At 40.7% G+C, this 13,950-nt stretch overlaps 1 protein-coding gene across 3 annotated transcripts in view; it reads right to left on the reverse strand.

Moving 5' to 3' along the window:
- HDHD2 (haloacid dehalogenase like hydrolase domain containing 2) overlaps positions 1-13,950 on the reverse strand; it is a 179,778-nt gene that overhangs the window by 63,376 nt on the left and 102,452 nt on the right. For all 3 annotated transcript variants that reach the window (XM_053701086.1, XM_053701087.1, XM_053701088.1), the window contains exon 5: positions 7,295-7,511. In XM_053701086.1, coding sequence (XP_053557061.1) covers positions 7,295-7,511 — 217 coding nt within the window. The remainder of the gene's footprint in view (positions 1-7,294; positions 7,512-13,950) is intronic.

Here is a 13,950-nt window from a genome sequence, read left to right on the forward strand (position 1 = left end):
AGGGCATAACAGTAAACAGATCATACTCTCAGGGTGTAACAGTAAACAGATCATACTCTCAGGGTGTAACAGTAAACAGATCATACTCTCAGGGTGTAACAGTAAACAGATCATACTCTCAGGGTGTAACGGTAAACAGATCATACTCTCAGGGTGTAACAGTAAACAGATCATACTCTCAGGGTGTAACAGTAAACAGATCATACTCTCAGGGTGTAACAGTAAACAGATCATACTCTCAGGGTGCAACAGTAAACAGATCATACTCTCAGGGTGCAACAGTAAACAGATCATACTCTCAGGGTGCAACAGTAAACAGATCATACTCTCAGGGCATAACAGTAAACAGATCATACTCTCAGGGTGTAACAGTAAACAGATCATACTCTCAGGGTGTAACGGTAAACAGATCATACTCTCAGGGTGTAACGGTAAACAGATCATACTCTCAGGGTGTAACTGTAAACAGATCATACTCTCAGGGTGTAACAGTAAACAGATCATACTCTCAGGGCATAACAGTAAACAGATCATACTCTCAGGGTGTAACAGTAAACAGATCATACTCTCAGGGTGTAACGGTAAACAGATCATACTCTCAGGGTGTAACGGTAAACAGATCATACTCTCAGGGCGTAACGGTAAACAAATCATATTCTCAGGGCATACCAGTAAACAGATTATACTCTCAGGGTGTAACGGTAAACAGATCATACTCTCAGGACATAATAGTAAACAGATAATACTCTCAGGACATAATAGTAAACAGATCATACTCTCAGGGCATAACAGTAAATAGATCATACTCTCAGGACATAATAGTAAACAGATTATACTCTCAGGGTGTAACGGTAAACAGATCATACTCTCAGGGTGTAACAGTAAATAGATCATACTCTCAGGGTGTAACGGTAAACAGATCATACTCTCAGGGCATAACAGTAAATAGATCATACTCTCAGGGCATAACAGTAAATAGATCATACTCTCAGGGCGCAACGGTAAACAGATCATACTCTCAGGGCGTAACAGTAAATAGATCATACTCTCAGGGCGTAACGGTAAACAGATCATACTCTCAGGGCGTAACAGTAAATAGATCATACTCTCAGGGCATAACAGTAAATAGATCATACTCTCAGGGTGCAACGGTAAACAGATCATACTCTCAGGGTGTAACAGTAAACAGATCATACTCTCGGGGCATAAAGGTAAACAGATCATACTCTCAGGGCATACCGGTAAACAGATCATACTCTCAGGGTGCAACGGTAAACAGATCATACTCTCAGGGTGTAACAGTAAACAGATCATACTCTCAGGGCATAAAGGTAAACAGATCATACTCTCAGGGTGTAACGGTAAAGAGATCATACTCTCAGGGTGTAACGGTAAACAGATCATACTCTCAGGACATAATAGTAAACAGATCATACTCTCAGGGCATACCGGTAAACAGATCATACTCTCAGGGTGTAATGGTAAACAGATCATACTCTCAGGGTGTAACGGTAAACAGATCATATTCTCAGGGCATACCGGTAAACAGATCATACTCTCAGGGTGTAACGGTAAACAGATCATACTCTCAGGACATAATAGTAAACAGATCATACTCTCAGGGTGTAACAGTAAACAGATCATACTCTCAGGGCATAAAGGTAAACAGATCATACTCTCAGGGTGTAACGGTAAACAGATCATACTCTCAGGGTGTAACTGTAAACAGATCATACTCTCAGGGCATACCGGTAAACAGATCATACTCTCAGGGTGTAACGGTAAACAGATCATACTCTCAAGGTGTAACGGTAAACAGATCATACTCTCAGGGCATACGGGTAAACAGATTATACTCTCAGGGTGTAACGGTAAACAGATCATACTCTCAGGACATAATAGTAAACAGATCATACTCTCAGGGTGTAACAGTAAACAGATCATACTCTCAGGGCATACCGGTAAACAGATCATACTCTCAGGGTGTAACAGTAAACAGATCAAACTCTCAGGGTGTAACGGTAAACAGATCATACTCTCAGGGTGTAACGGTAAACAGATCATACTCTCAGGGTGTAACAGGAAACAGATCAAACTCTCAGGGTGTAACGGTAAACAGATCATACTCTCAGGGTGTAACAGTAAACAGATCAAACTCTCAGGGTGCAACAGGAAACAGATCATACTCTCAGGGTGTAACAGTAAACAGATCATACTCTCAGGGTGTAACAGTAAACAGATCATACTCTCAGGGCATACGGGTAAACAGATTATACTCTCAGGGTGTAACGGTAAACAGATCATACTCTCAGGGTGCAACAGGAAACAGATCATACTCTCAGGGTGTAACAGTAAACAGATCATACTCTCAGGGTGTAACAGTAAACAGATCATACTCTCAGGGCATACGGGTAAACAGATTATACTCTCAGGGTGTAACGGTAAACAGATCATACTCTCAGGGTGCAACAGGAAACAGATCATACTCTCAGGGCATAAAGGTAAACAGATCATACTCTCAGGGTGTAACGGTAAACAGATCATACTCTCAGGGTGTAACGGTAAACAGATCATACTCTCAGGGTGTAACAGTAAACAGATCATACTCTCAGGGTGCAACAGGAAACAGATCATACTCTCAGGGTGTAACGGTAAACAGATCATACTCTCAGGGTGTAGCGGTAAACATATCATACTCTCAGGGTGTAACAGTAAACAGATCATACTCTCAGGGTGCAACAGGAAACAGATCATACTCTCAGGGCATACGGGTAAACAGATTATACTCTCAGGGTGTAACGGTAAACAGATCATACTCTCAGGACATAATAGTAAACAGATCATACTCTCAGGGTGTAACAGTAAACAGATCATACTCTCAGGGTGTAACAGTAAACAGATCATACTCTCAGGGCATACCGGTAAACAGATCATACTCTCAGGGCATACCGATAAACAGATCAAACTCTCAGGGTGCAACAGGAAACAGATCATACTCTCAGGGTGTAATGGTAAACAGATCATACTCTTAGGGTGTAACAGTAAACAGATCATACTCTCAGGGCATACCGGTAAACAGATCATACTCTCAGGGCATACCGATAAACAGATCAAACTCTCAGGGTGCAACAGGAAACAGATCATACTCTCAGGGTGTAACAGTAAACAGATCATACTCTTAGGGTGTAACAGTAAACAGATCATATTCTCAGTGTGTAACGGTAAACAGATCATACTCTCAGGGCATACCGGTAAACAGATTATACTCTCAGGGTGCAACAGGAAACAGATCATACTCTCAGGGTGTAACGGTAAACAAATCATATTCTCAGGGCATACCGGTAAACAGATTATACTCTCAAGGTGTAACGGTAAACAGATCATACTCTCAGGACATAATAGTAAACAGATCATACTCTCAGGGTGTAACGGTAAACAGATCATATTCTCAGGGTGTAACGGTAAACAGATCATACTCTCAGGGAAACAACAAAGAAGTTACACTTCACAGAAGTTTTACACGCAGTGACATCATCACGTTCATCGTAGTCATTACGTTTCACGTCACGCATACGCACGCAGGCCCGAAAAGAAATCACGCCCACTAGACATACCTTAAATACGGAGCATTCTCTACCTGTCCACTCACTTTCTACCTCTGAAGAAGAAGTCACGATAGACTTCGAAACGCGTAAGGTTACACACAGTGGGCGGACAGGGCCTGACGACTTTTACCAAGCTTTTATTTCACAATATTGCTTTTAACAGTTGATATTATTTTACTTATTCAAGAGGCATTTATCTCTTGTCAGGTCTAGCAAACACTTGGGACTACCGAGCGTACAGGACTTTTTAATCTGTACAGCACACACCCCAGGGAATTGTATATTTTATATTTTTTATTATTACATTGCATACTCGATACCAGCAGTGTACAGCCAGGGCACTTCACGCCCCTCTGCCCTTTCACCTTATCTTAGACCTATAAACATTGGTAGTGGGGTCTAACACACAGCCCTGTATCGCTGCCAGTTAAAAGAAGATAGCGGTAAAGAGCATTATCGCCTGCTTTACAACTGCACTTGTGGGAAGTTCTTTCAGCCACACACTGTTATAGATTTTATATAAATCATTGGCTGTGACAATACACAGTATACTTATCTAGATCTAGGACTGGCTTATAATTATCAAGTACCAGAATCCTGTGATCATCACCATCTTTATCACACCTAAGGATACAGCTCTTTGCGAGGAGTATTTACGTTTATAACTTACCTCATACTGATTGAGGGATTTTAATGTAAGCGCATATTATCATTCAATAAATTTTCATTTTGTGTAAAAACAATATTATGCTATGTGCTTGTGTTTCTTTCTTTTTATGAGCAACGTCCTGACTACACACTGAGGAAAAGGGGATTCTCACCACCTAAAGGCTCTTCCACCTAAGAGATATCATTAACAAGAATCAAGTATTCCTACCACCATCCAAGAAAGATACAGAAAGACAGATTACAGTCTAATATCCAAAGAGAGTCCAGGATCTTCATTCCCAGACTGAAAGGACCATCCTAGCCCCACAGCACTCCAAGGACAACAGCAGGATACAGAAGTCTCCTATAGTGGATCATCTTTATCCCAGAGCCCATACCTTACCTCATAAGATTGGGGTAACATCTGGTAAGCAGTAATTCTTCATTTGACACCACCTCTGTGACATTATTCACCAACAAAAGACTTATATTTAATGAAACAATTGTTAGCTGAGCGCCTCTACCATTATATTGTTTGTCCTCTTTCCACACAGATCATACTCTCAGGACATAATAGTAAACAGATCATACTCTCAGGGTGTAACGGTAAACAGATCATACTCTCAGGGCATAACAGTAAACAGATCATACTCTCAGGGTGTAACAGTAAACAGATCATACTCTCAGGGTGTAACAGTAAACAGATCATACTCTCAGGGTGTAACGGTAAACAGATCATACTCTCAGGGCATAACAGTAAACAGATCATACTCTCAGGACATAATAGTAAACAGATCATACTCTCAGGGCCTAACGGTAAACAGATCATACTCTCAGGGCATAACAGTAAATAGATCATACTCTCAGGGCATAACAGTAAATAGATCATACTCTCAGGGCATAATAGTAAACAGCTCATACTCTCAGGGTGTAACGGTAAACAGATCATACTCTCAGGGTGTAACGGTAAACAGATCATACTCTCAGGGCATACCGGTAAACAGATCATACTCTCAGGGTGTAACAGTAAACAGATCATACTCTCAGGGTGTAACAGTAAACAGATCATACTCTCAGGGTGTAACAGTAAACAGATCATACTCTCAGGGCATAACAGTAAATAGATCATACTCTCAGGGTGCAACGGTAAACAGATCATACTCTCAGGGTGTAACAGTAAACAGATCATACTCTCAGGGCATAACAGTAAATAGATCATACTCTCAGGGTGCAACAGTAAATAGATCATACTCTCAGGGCATAACAGTAAATAGATCATACTCTCAGGGCATAACAGTAAATAGATCATACTCTCAGGGCGTAACGGTAAACAGATCATACTCTCAGGGCGTAACAGTAAATAGATCATACTCTCAGGGCATAACAGTAAATAGATCATACTCTCAGGGTGCAACGGTAAACAGATCATACTCTCAGGGTGTAACAGTAAACAGATCATACTCTCAGGGCATAAAGGTAAACAGATCATACTCTCAGGGCATACCAGTAAATAGATCATACTCTCAGGGCGTAACGGTAAACAGATCATACTCTCAGGGTGCAACGGTAAACAGATCATACTCTCAGGGTGTAACAGTAAACAGATCATACTCTCAGGGTGTAACAGTAAACAGATCATACTCTCAGGGCATAAAGGTAAACAGATCATACTCTCAGGGCATACCAGTAAACAGATCATACTCTCAGGGTGCAACGGTAAACAGATCATACTCTCAGGGTGTAACAGTAAACAGATCATACTCTCAGGGCATAAAGGTAAACAGATCATACTCTCAGGGCATACCAGTAAACAGATCATACTTTCAGGGTGTAACAGTAAACAGATCATACTCTCAGGGTGCAACGGTAAACAGATCATACTCTCAGGGTGTAACAGTAAACAGATCATACTCTCAGGGTGTAACAGTAAACAGATCATACTCTCAGGGCATAAAGGTAAACAGATCATACTCTCAGGGCATACCAGTAAACAGATCATACTCTCAGGGTGCAACGGTAAACAGATCATACTCTCAGGGTGTAACGGTAAACAGATCATACTCTCAGGGTGTAACGGTAAACAGATCATACTCTCAGGGTGTAACTGTAAACAGATCATACTCTCAGGGCATACCGGTAAACAGATCATACTCTCAGGGTGTAACGGTAAACAGATCATACTCTCAGGGTGTAACGGTAAACAGATCATATTCTCAGGGCATACCGGTAAACAGATCATACTCTCAGGGTGTAACGGTAAGCAGATCAAACTCTCAGGGAATACCGGTAAACAGATCATACTCTCAGGGTGTAAAAGTAAACAGATCATACTCTCAGGGTGTAACGGTAAACAGATCATACTCTCAGGGTGTAACGGTAAACAGATCATACTCTCAGGACATAATGGTAAACAGATCATACTCTCAGGGCATAACGGTAAACAGATCATACTCTCAGGACATAATGGTAAACAGATCATACTCTCAGGGTGTAACGGTAAATTGATTATACTCTCAGGGCGTAGCAGTAAATAAAACCTACTCTCAGGGCGTAACGGTAAACAGATCATACTCTCAGGGCATAACGGTAAACAGATTATACTCTTAGGGCCTAACGGTAAACAGATCATACTTTCAGGGCGTAACGGTAAAAAGATCATACTCTCAGGGCGTAACGGTAAACAGATCATACTTTCAGGGCGTAACGCTAAACAGATCATACTCTTAGGGCCTAATGGTAAACAGATCATTCTCTCAGGGCGTAACGGTAAACAGATCATACTTTCAGGGCGTAAAGGTAAACAGATCATACTCTCAGGGCATAACGGTAAACAGATTATACTCTTAGGGCCTAACGGTAAACAGATTATATTCTTAGGGCCTAACGGTAAACAGATCATACTCTCAGGGCGTAACGGTAAACAGATCATACTTTCAGGGCGTAACGGTAAACAGATCATACTCTCAGGGTGTAACGGTAAACAGATCATACTTTCAGGGCGTAACGGTAAACAGATCATACTCTCAGAACTTTTCACTTACATCCCCTATCATAAGAGCCTCCTCAGGTTTGCACCCAGTACTTCTCAGGGCCTCGAGGAAGAACGTCTTCTCTGGTTTACCAACCACTGTTGCTTTTGTGTCTGTTGCATATTCTAGTCCAGTAACAAAAGGCCCAGGGCCCAATGCTAGACCATCTTTCTTCTTGTAATATCTTGCCTTATGGATAGCTATGATCGGTGCCCCATCCAGTGCTAGTCTGAAAGACATGAGGAGGGAAGGAGGCAATTAAGCAAAACGTATAAAATAACACTAAATGAAGTTGCCTATTAATAATCTCGTACAATGACAAATAATGACTTATTTTCTTAACCTACTGCTAAAAGTATCTCTCAGACAAGATATAAAGCCTCTTCTTCTGAGCAAGCTTTTTCTTTTTCTAATAATTTTTATTGAGGTTTTATAAAAGGTAAGACACACATTTAGCTTAATGTGACAATAATGACAACATTTCGGTTGCACGTTGATTATTGACATGAAAAAAAAAACAATAACTATCAAATCATAAACTTCTAAATCCTCCATCCTCCAGAAGGTATAGTAATAGATATTGGTAGTGTAGGTTGGCTGTTTTATGGGATTAGGACTTTGATTTCGCTATAGTTCTTGCGAGGTAACACTGTGAAGCTTGTCTATGGGTTAACTCTTCAAAAACAGAAGTGGAGCTCTGCTAACGTGAACATATGCTCTGTAGAAATAGAGCAAGTAACTAATGGGATAACTGTATTGTGTCTCACTTATCAGCCCACTATATGAACCCCAATCCAACCTAACTTGATTGTTATAGGGTCTGCAGGGTATGGATGTTTCACAAAGAGGTGTTGTATAGTGAAATAAAGTATTGACAACCCTTAACAGCATGAACTTAACATAAACAATAATATATCTATGCTTATAAGGTCTTAACTGTAAAACATATAAAACACATATGATATGCATTAATGCTATAACTAAAATATGTTAGTCATGTATGTAAATTCAACAGTTGGGGTGTATAGATAGTTTCTAACCATTAGTGAGATCTCAGGCTAAACGTCTTCCTGAATATAATAGTCTATGAATAAACTTTTGTAGTATAATTGGGCTATCACTGAATAAGTACAACAGTTCACTCATACTTCTTTAGAGCTTATTATAACAGTCCAGGACTTTGGAAGTAATTGCCTTGTTGACTAGTAAAATGTCATTATATGCATTACTGTGAGGAAGTCCTGGTCTATATATATATATCTTTCTCAACCCTCTCCATGGCGTTCAGAGCTGGAGGTGCTTATTGAGAAAATTTGCCCTGAGTGTAAAAGTTGCCGGCTCCAAGGACTCAGTGCTACCGACAACTCCGGAGTTTAGGCACTTGATCTCCGGCTCAGTAGTTTCCAGGAAGGTAAGAGAGGAGGACCTTTTCTGTTCCTCTGTTACAGTTCCATCTCTCTGGCAGACATCACGTAGACCACTCCTTGGTCTCTCCTGAAAGGGTCATCGTAGCCTCTTCAGCATCAGGCATGGTGTTCACTTGAGAGATAGAGGGATCTGCGTTGCAGGTCGTGCCTCCTAGGGTTCCAAGGACCTCTGTTAAATGCTCGAGGGTAAGTAGGGTTCTTTCAGAGACCGGATTTACCGGATTGGTTGAAAGGGTAATCTCGTTGCTTGCTATGCCAAAGTAAACAAAGCTGGAGCTGCCTTTTGGGTAGCAGTCAACAGGCTGCCGATCAGTTCTCTCAAGCAGACGCCATCCGCAAATAACTCTGCACAGCTCCTTCTCTAAGCTCCGGAAGTGGGTTTGTATGATCTGGTTCATTTTAGTTTCCCATCTATCTAGCGCCTCCATTTGCTTTTTATGAATTAGGTGTATCCTCTTTAGTGAGATTATCTTTGTAAATAGCTGTTTAATTGCAATAAGTGGTTCCCCCTTAGAGATGATGATAACAGTCTAAGAATGAGAATGGAATCTGCGCACTCAAGGCGCAGCTAAGTGTGGGGACAGTATAGAGGTTTCAGTGATAGGGAAAGGCCTCAAAGTGAAAAGTCCGGTACTGAGGGCAATTAAGCCGCGCCACGATCCAAAACCCTATATCTCGGATCAGGACGCCAACAGACAAGCCTCTCCACAATTTTAAATTGGATAATCCCAGATCTGCCTAGCAGAATTAAAGAACTGTGAAGAAAACCTCAGGAGCTGAAGCTCAGTGCGACCAGTAAAATGGCCGCCGCCCGGAAGTCCCCACGCGTTTTCTTTTTATAAAATATGTGATAAAAAGAGACTTTATTCTTAACATGCGCTATACGATCAGAACTAACACACAAAGCACTAGCAATAATAATTCTAATTAAAGGAACATAAGAATGCAAGAAGCATTTTATTATTGCACTGTTACTTGCATATGTTTAAGTGTTTAACCTCTACAAAGGGATTAAACACATAATTAAAGTCAGCACCAGAGCAGAAATGCACTACTTAGAGCTAGCTTGTCACATCAGATAAGCCAATGACAAAAGGCATACTGGGGGTTTAACTACTATTTATTATTTAGTTTCCAATAGTGCATTGCTGCTGCTGAGCATATGTACATATGATTTGCAACAAACAATAACAAGAGAACAATGTACATTTGATAATAACAAAAATGTGTAAGTGTCTTAAAATTACTTGCTCTTTCTGAACCCATGAAAGTTGAATTTTGACTTTAATATCTCTTTAACATATGAGAACACAAGCAGCATAAGCATCATATGATTTGATTGGTTTACTGTAATCAGGTGACATTACTACCATTAATACCTAATCCATATAAAAGTTAGGCCTATGAAGGGTTTTATGTAATTCACAATCCTGACGATATTAGTTTCAGTAGCAGATATAAAAAGATTACGCCAGCGCATACAGTTATTATTCCTCACACCCATTTAGTAACATGAAATATGAATGTTCATTATTAAAGGAATATGAAACAGTGTTCCTCTAGTAAAAACAAATATGCTAAATCCCACTAAACATAAAAAGAAACAGATTGTGTTAAAAACAGCAAACAACTTACTTATTTTCTTGCAAAATGAGCCACTTATCTGCCCTCAGGGGAGATAAGAGGAGACATCTTTTGAACTTAAAGTTAAAGGGCCACTAAACCCAAAAAATTTCTTTCATGATTCAGATAGAGAATAGAAATGTAAACAACATTACAATTTACTTCTATTATTTATTTTGCTTCATTTTTTAGATATCCTTAGTTGAAGAAAAAGCAATGCACATGGTGAGCCAATCACACCAGGCTTCTATGTGCAGCAACCAATCAGCAGCTACTGAGCATATCTAGATATGATTTTCAACAAAGAATAACAACAGAATAAAACAAAATAGATAATATAAGTAAATTAGAAAGATGTTTAAAATTGCATTCTCTTTCTAAATCATGAAAGAAAAAATGTGGGTATCATGGCCCTTTAAGGTCAATTTTGACGAATTAGTGCCCGGTTTTTAATAATCCTATTAAAAACAAGAGCACTTTAATTCATCAAAATTGACATTTCAAGCGTTTTCTTTAAAAACTTACCTTCTAATCCTGAAAGGTGCTCCATCGATTCCAAAGTGTTAAAGTTTGTTAGTGGCGCCCAAAGGGCTGACTGTTGAAGTGATGATATGGTTAAGATTGCGAGTTAATCTAAATGTTAAATGTATTTCATGCGCTAAGAGAATAAATTTAAACTATTAAATATGGTTATAATTGCGAATCGATCTTAATATTTAATGTTTCTTAAGTGCTAAGTTGGTAAATTAAAATATATTCAAATGAACTCAATGAATTCCCTAATTGAGACTGAAGAAAAACAGAATTTATGCTTACCTGATAAATTACTTTCTCTTGCGGTGTATCCAGTCCACGGATTCATCCTTTACTTGTGGGATATTCTCATTCCCTACAGGAAGTGGCAAAGAGAGCACACAGCAAAGCTGTCCATATAGCTCCCCCTCTAGCTCCACCCCCCAGTCAATCGACCAAAGGTTAGGAAGAAAAAGGAGAAACCATAGGGTGCAGTGGTGACTGTAGTTTAAACATAAATTTTTTTACCTGACTTAAATGCCAGGGCGGGCCGTGGACTGGATACACCGCAAGAGAAAGTAATTTATCAGGTAAGCATAAATTCTGTTTTCTCTTGCAAGGTGTATCCAGTCCACGGATTCATCCTTTACTTGTGGGATACCAATACCAAAGCTTTAGGACACGGATGAAGGGAGGGATCAAGACAGGTACCTTAAACGGAAGGCACCACTGCTTGCAAAACCTTTATCCCAAAAATAGCCTCCGAAGAAGCAAAAGTATCGAATTTATAACAGTTGGCAAAAGTATGCAATGAAGACCAAGTCACTGCCTTACAAATCTGTTCAACAGAAGCCTCATTCTTGAAAGCCCATGTGGAAGCCACTGCTCTGGTAGAATGAGCAGTAATTCTTTCAGGAGGCTGCTGGCCAGCAGTCTCATAGGCCAAACGGATGATGCTTTTCAGCCAAAAAGAAAGAGAGGTAGCAATCGCTTTCTGACCTCTCCTTTTACCAGAATAGATAACAAACAAAGAAGATGTTTGTCTGAAATCCTTAGTTGCTTGTAAATAGAACTTTAAAGCACGGACTACATCAAGATTGTGTAATAGACGTTCCTTCTTCAAAGATGGATTAGGACACAGAGAAGGAACAACTATTTCCTGGTTAATATTCTTGTTAGAAACTTTAGGAAGAAAACCAGGCTTGGTACGCAAAACTACCTTATCTGCGTGGAACACCAGGTAAGGTGAATCACACTGTAAGGCAGATAATTCTGAAACTCTTCTAGCAGAAGAGATAGCTATCAAAAACAAAACTTTCCAAGATAACAACTTAATGTCTATGGAATGTAAAGGTTCAAACGGAACCCCTTGAAGAACTGAAAGAACTAGACTCAAACTCCATGGCGGAGCCACAGGTTTATATACAGGCTTGATTCTGACTAAAGCCTGAGCAAATGCTTGAACGTCTGGTACCTCTGCCAGACGCTTGTGTAACAGGATAGACAAAGCAGATATTTGTCCTTTTAAGGAACTAGCTGACAATCCTTTCTCCAATCCTTCTTGGAGAAAAAACAATATCCTGGGAATCCTAATCTTACTCCATGAGTAGCCCTTGGATTCACACCAACAAAGATATTTCCGCCATATCTTATGGTAGATTTTCCTGGTGACATGCTTTCTAGCCTGAATCAGAGTATCTATAACTGACCCAGAGAAACCACGCTTTGATAGAATTAAGCGTTCAATCTCCAAGCAGTCAGATGTAGAGAAACTAGATTTGGATGCTTGAACGGACCCTGTATTAGAAGATCCTGTCTCATTGGCAGTGTCCATGGTGGGACAGATGACATGTCCACTAGGTCAGCATACCAAGTCCTGCGTGGCCACGCAGGCGCTATCAGAATCACCAAAGCCTTCTCCTGCTTGATTCTGGCGACCAGACGAGGGAGAAGGGGAAACGGTGGAAAAACATAAGCCAGATTGAAGGACCAAGGCGCAGCTAGAGCATCTATCAATACCGCCTTGGGGTCCCGGGACCTGGACCCGTAGAGAGGAAGTTACAATGATCCACTCTGGTCTGCGGAAACATATTCCCTGAGACAGGTGATCCTGAGACAACCACCAGAGACAAGAATCTCTGGTCTCCTGGTCCAACTGAATTTGAGGAGACAAATCTGCATAATCCCCAATCCACTGTTTGAGCATGCATAGTTGCAGTGGTCTGAGGTGTATCCGAGCAAAAGGGACTATATGTCCATTGCTGCTACCATTAATCCGATTGTCTCCATGCACTGAGCTACAGATGGCCGGGGAATGGAATGAAGAGCTCGGCAAGTAGTTAAGAGTTTTAATTTTCTGACCGCCGTCATAAATATTTTCATTTCTACCGAGTCTATCAGGGTTCCTAGAAATGGAACTCTTGTGAGGGGGGATAGAGAACTCTTTTTTTACGTTCACCTTCCACCCGTGAGACCTCAGAAAGGCCAATACTATCTCCATGTGAGACTTGGTTCTTTGTAAAGTCGAAGCCTGAATTAGGATGTCGTCTAGATAAGGCGCCACTGCTATGCCCCGCGGCCTTAGCACCGCCAGGAGGGACCCTATTACCTTTGTGAAAATTCTGGGAGCAGTGGCCAACCCGAAAGGGAGAGCCACAAACTGATAATGCTTGTCCAGAAAAGCGAACCTGAGAAACTGGTGATGATCTTTGTGGATAGGAATGTGTAAATACGCATTCCTGGATCATTGGTAAGATTGTCCGAATGGTCTCCATCTTGAATGATGGGTCTCTGAGGAATTTGTTTAGAATTTTGAGATCCAGGATTGGTCTGAAAGTTCCTTTTTTTTGGGATCCACAAACAGGTTTGAGTAAAACCCCAGTCCTTGTTCTGCAATTGGAACTGGGTGGATCACTCCCATTGTAAGTAGATCTTTTACACAGCGTAAAAACGCCTCTTTCTTTGTCTGATCTGTAGACAAACGAGAAATGTGGAACCTTCCCCTTGGAGGAGAGTCCTTGAATTCTAGAAGGTATCCCTGGGCTACAATCTCTAATGCCCAAGGATCGTGTACATCTCTTGCCCAGGCCTGAGCGAAGAGAGAAA

This window comes from Bombina bombina, chromosome 2 (genome assembly GCF_027579735.1).
Source record: "Bombina bombina isolate aBomBom1 chromosome 2, aBomBom1.pri, whole genome shotgun sequence".
Lineage (NCBI taxonomy): Eukaryota > Metazoa > Chordata > Amphibia > Anura > Bombinatoridae > Bombina > Bombina bombina.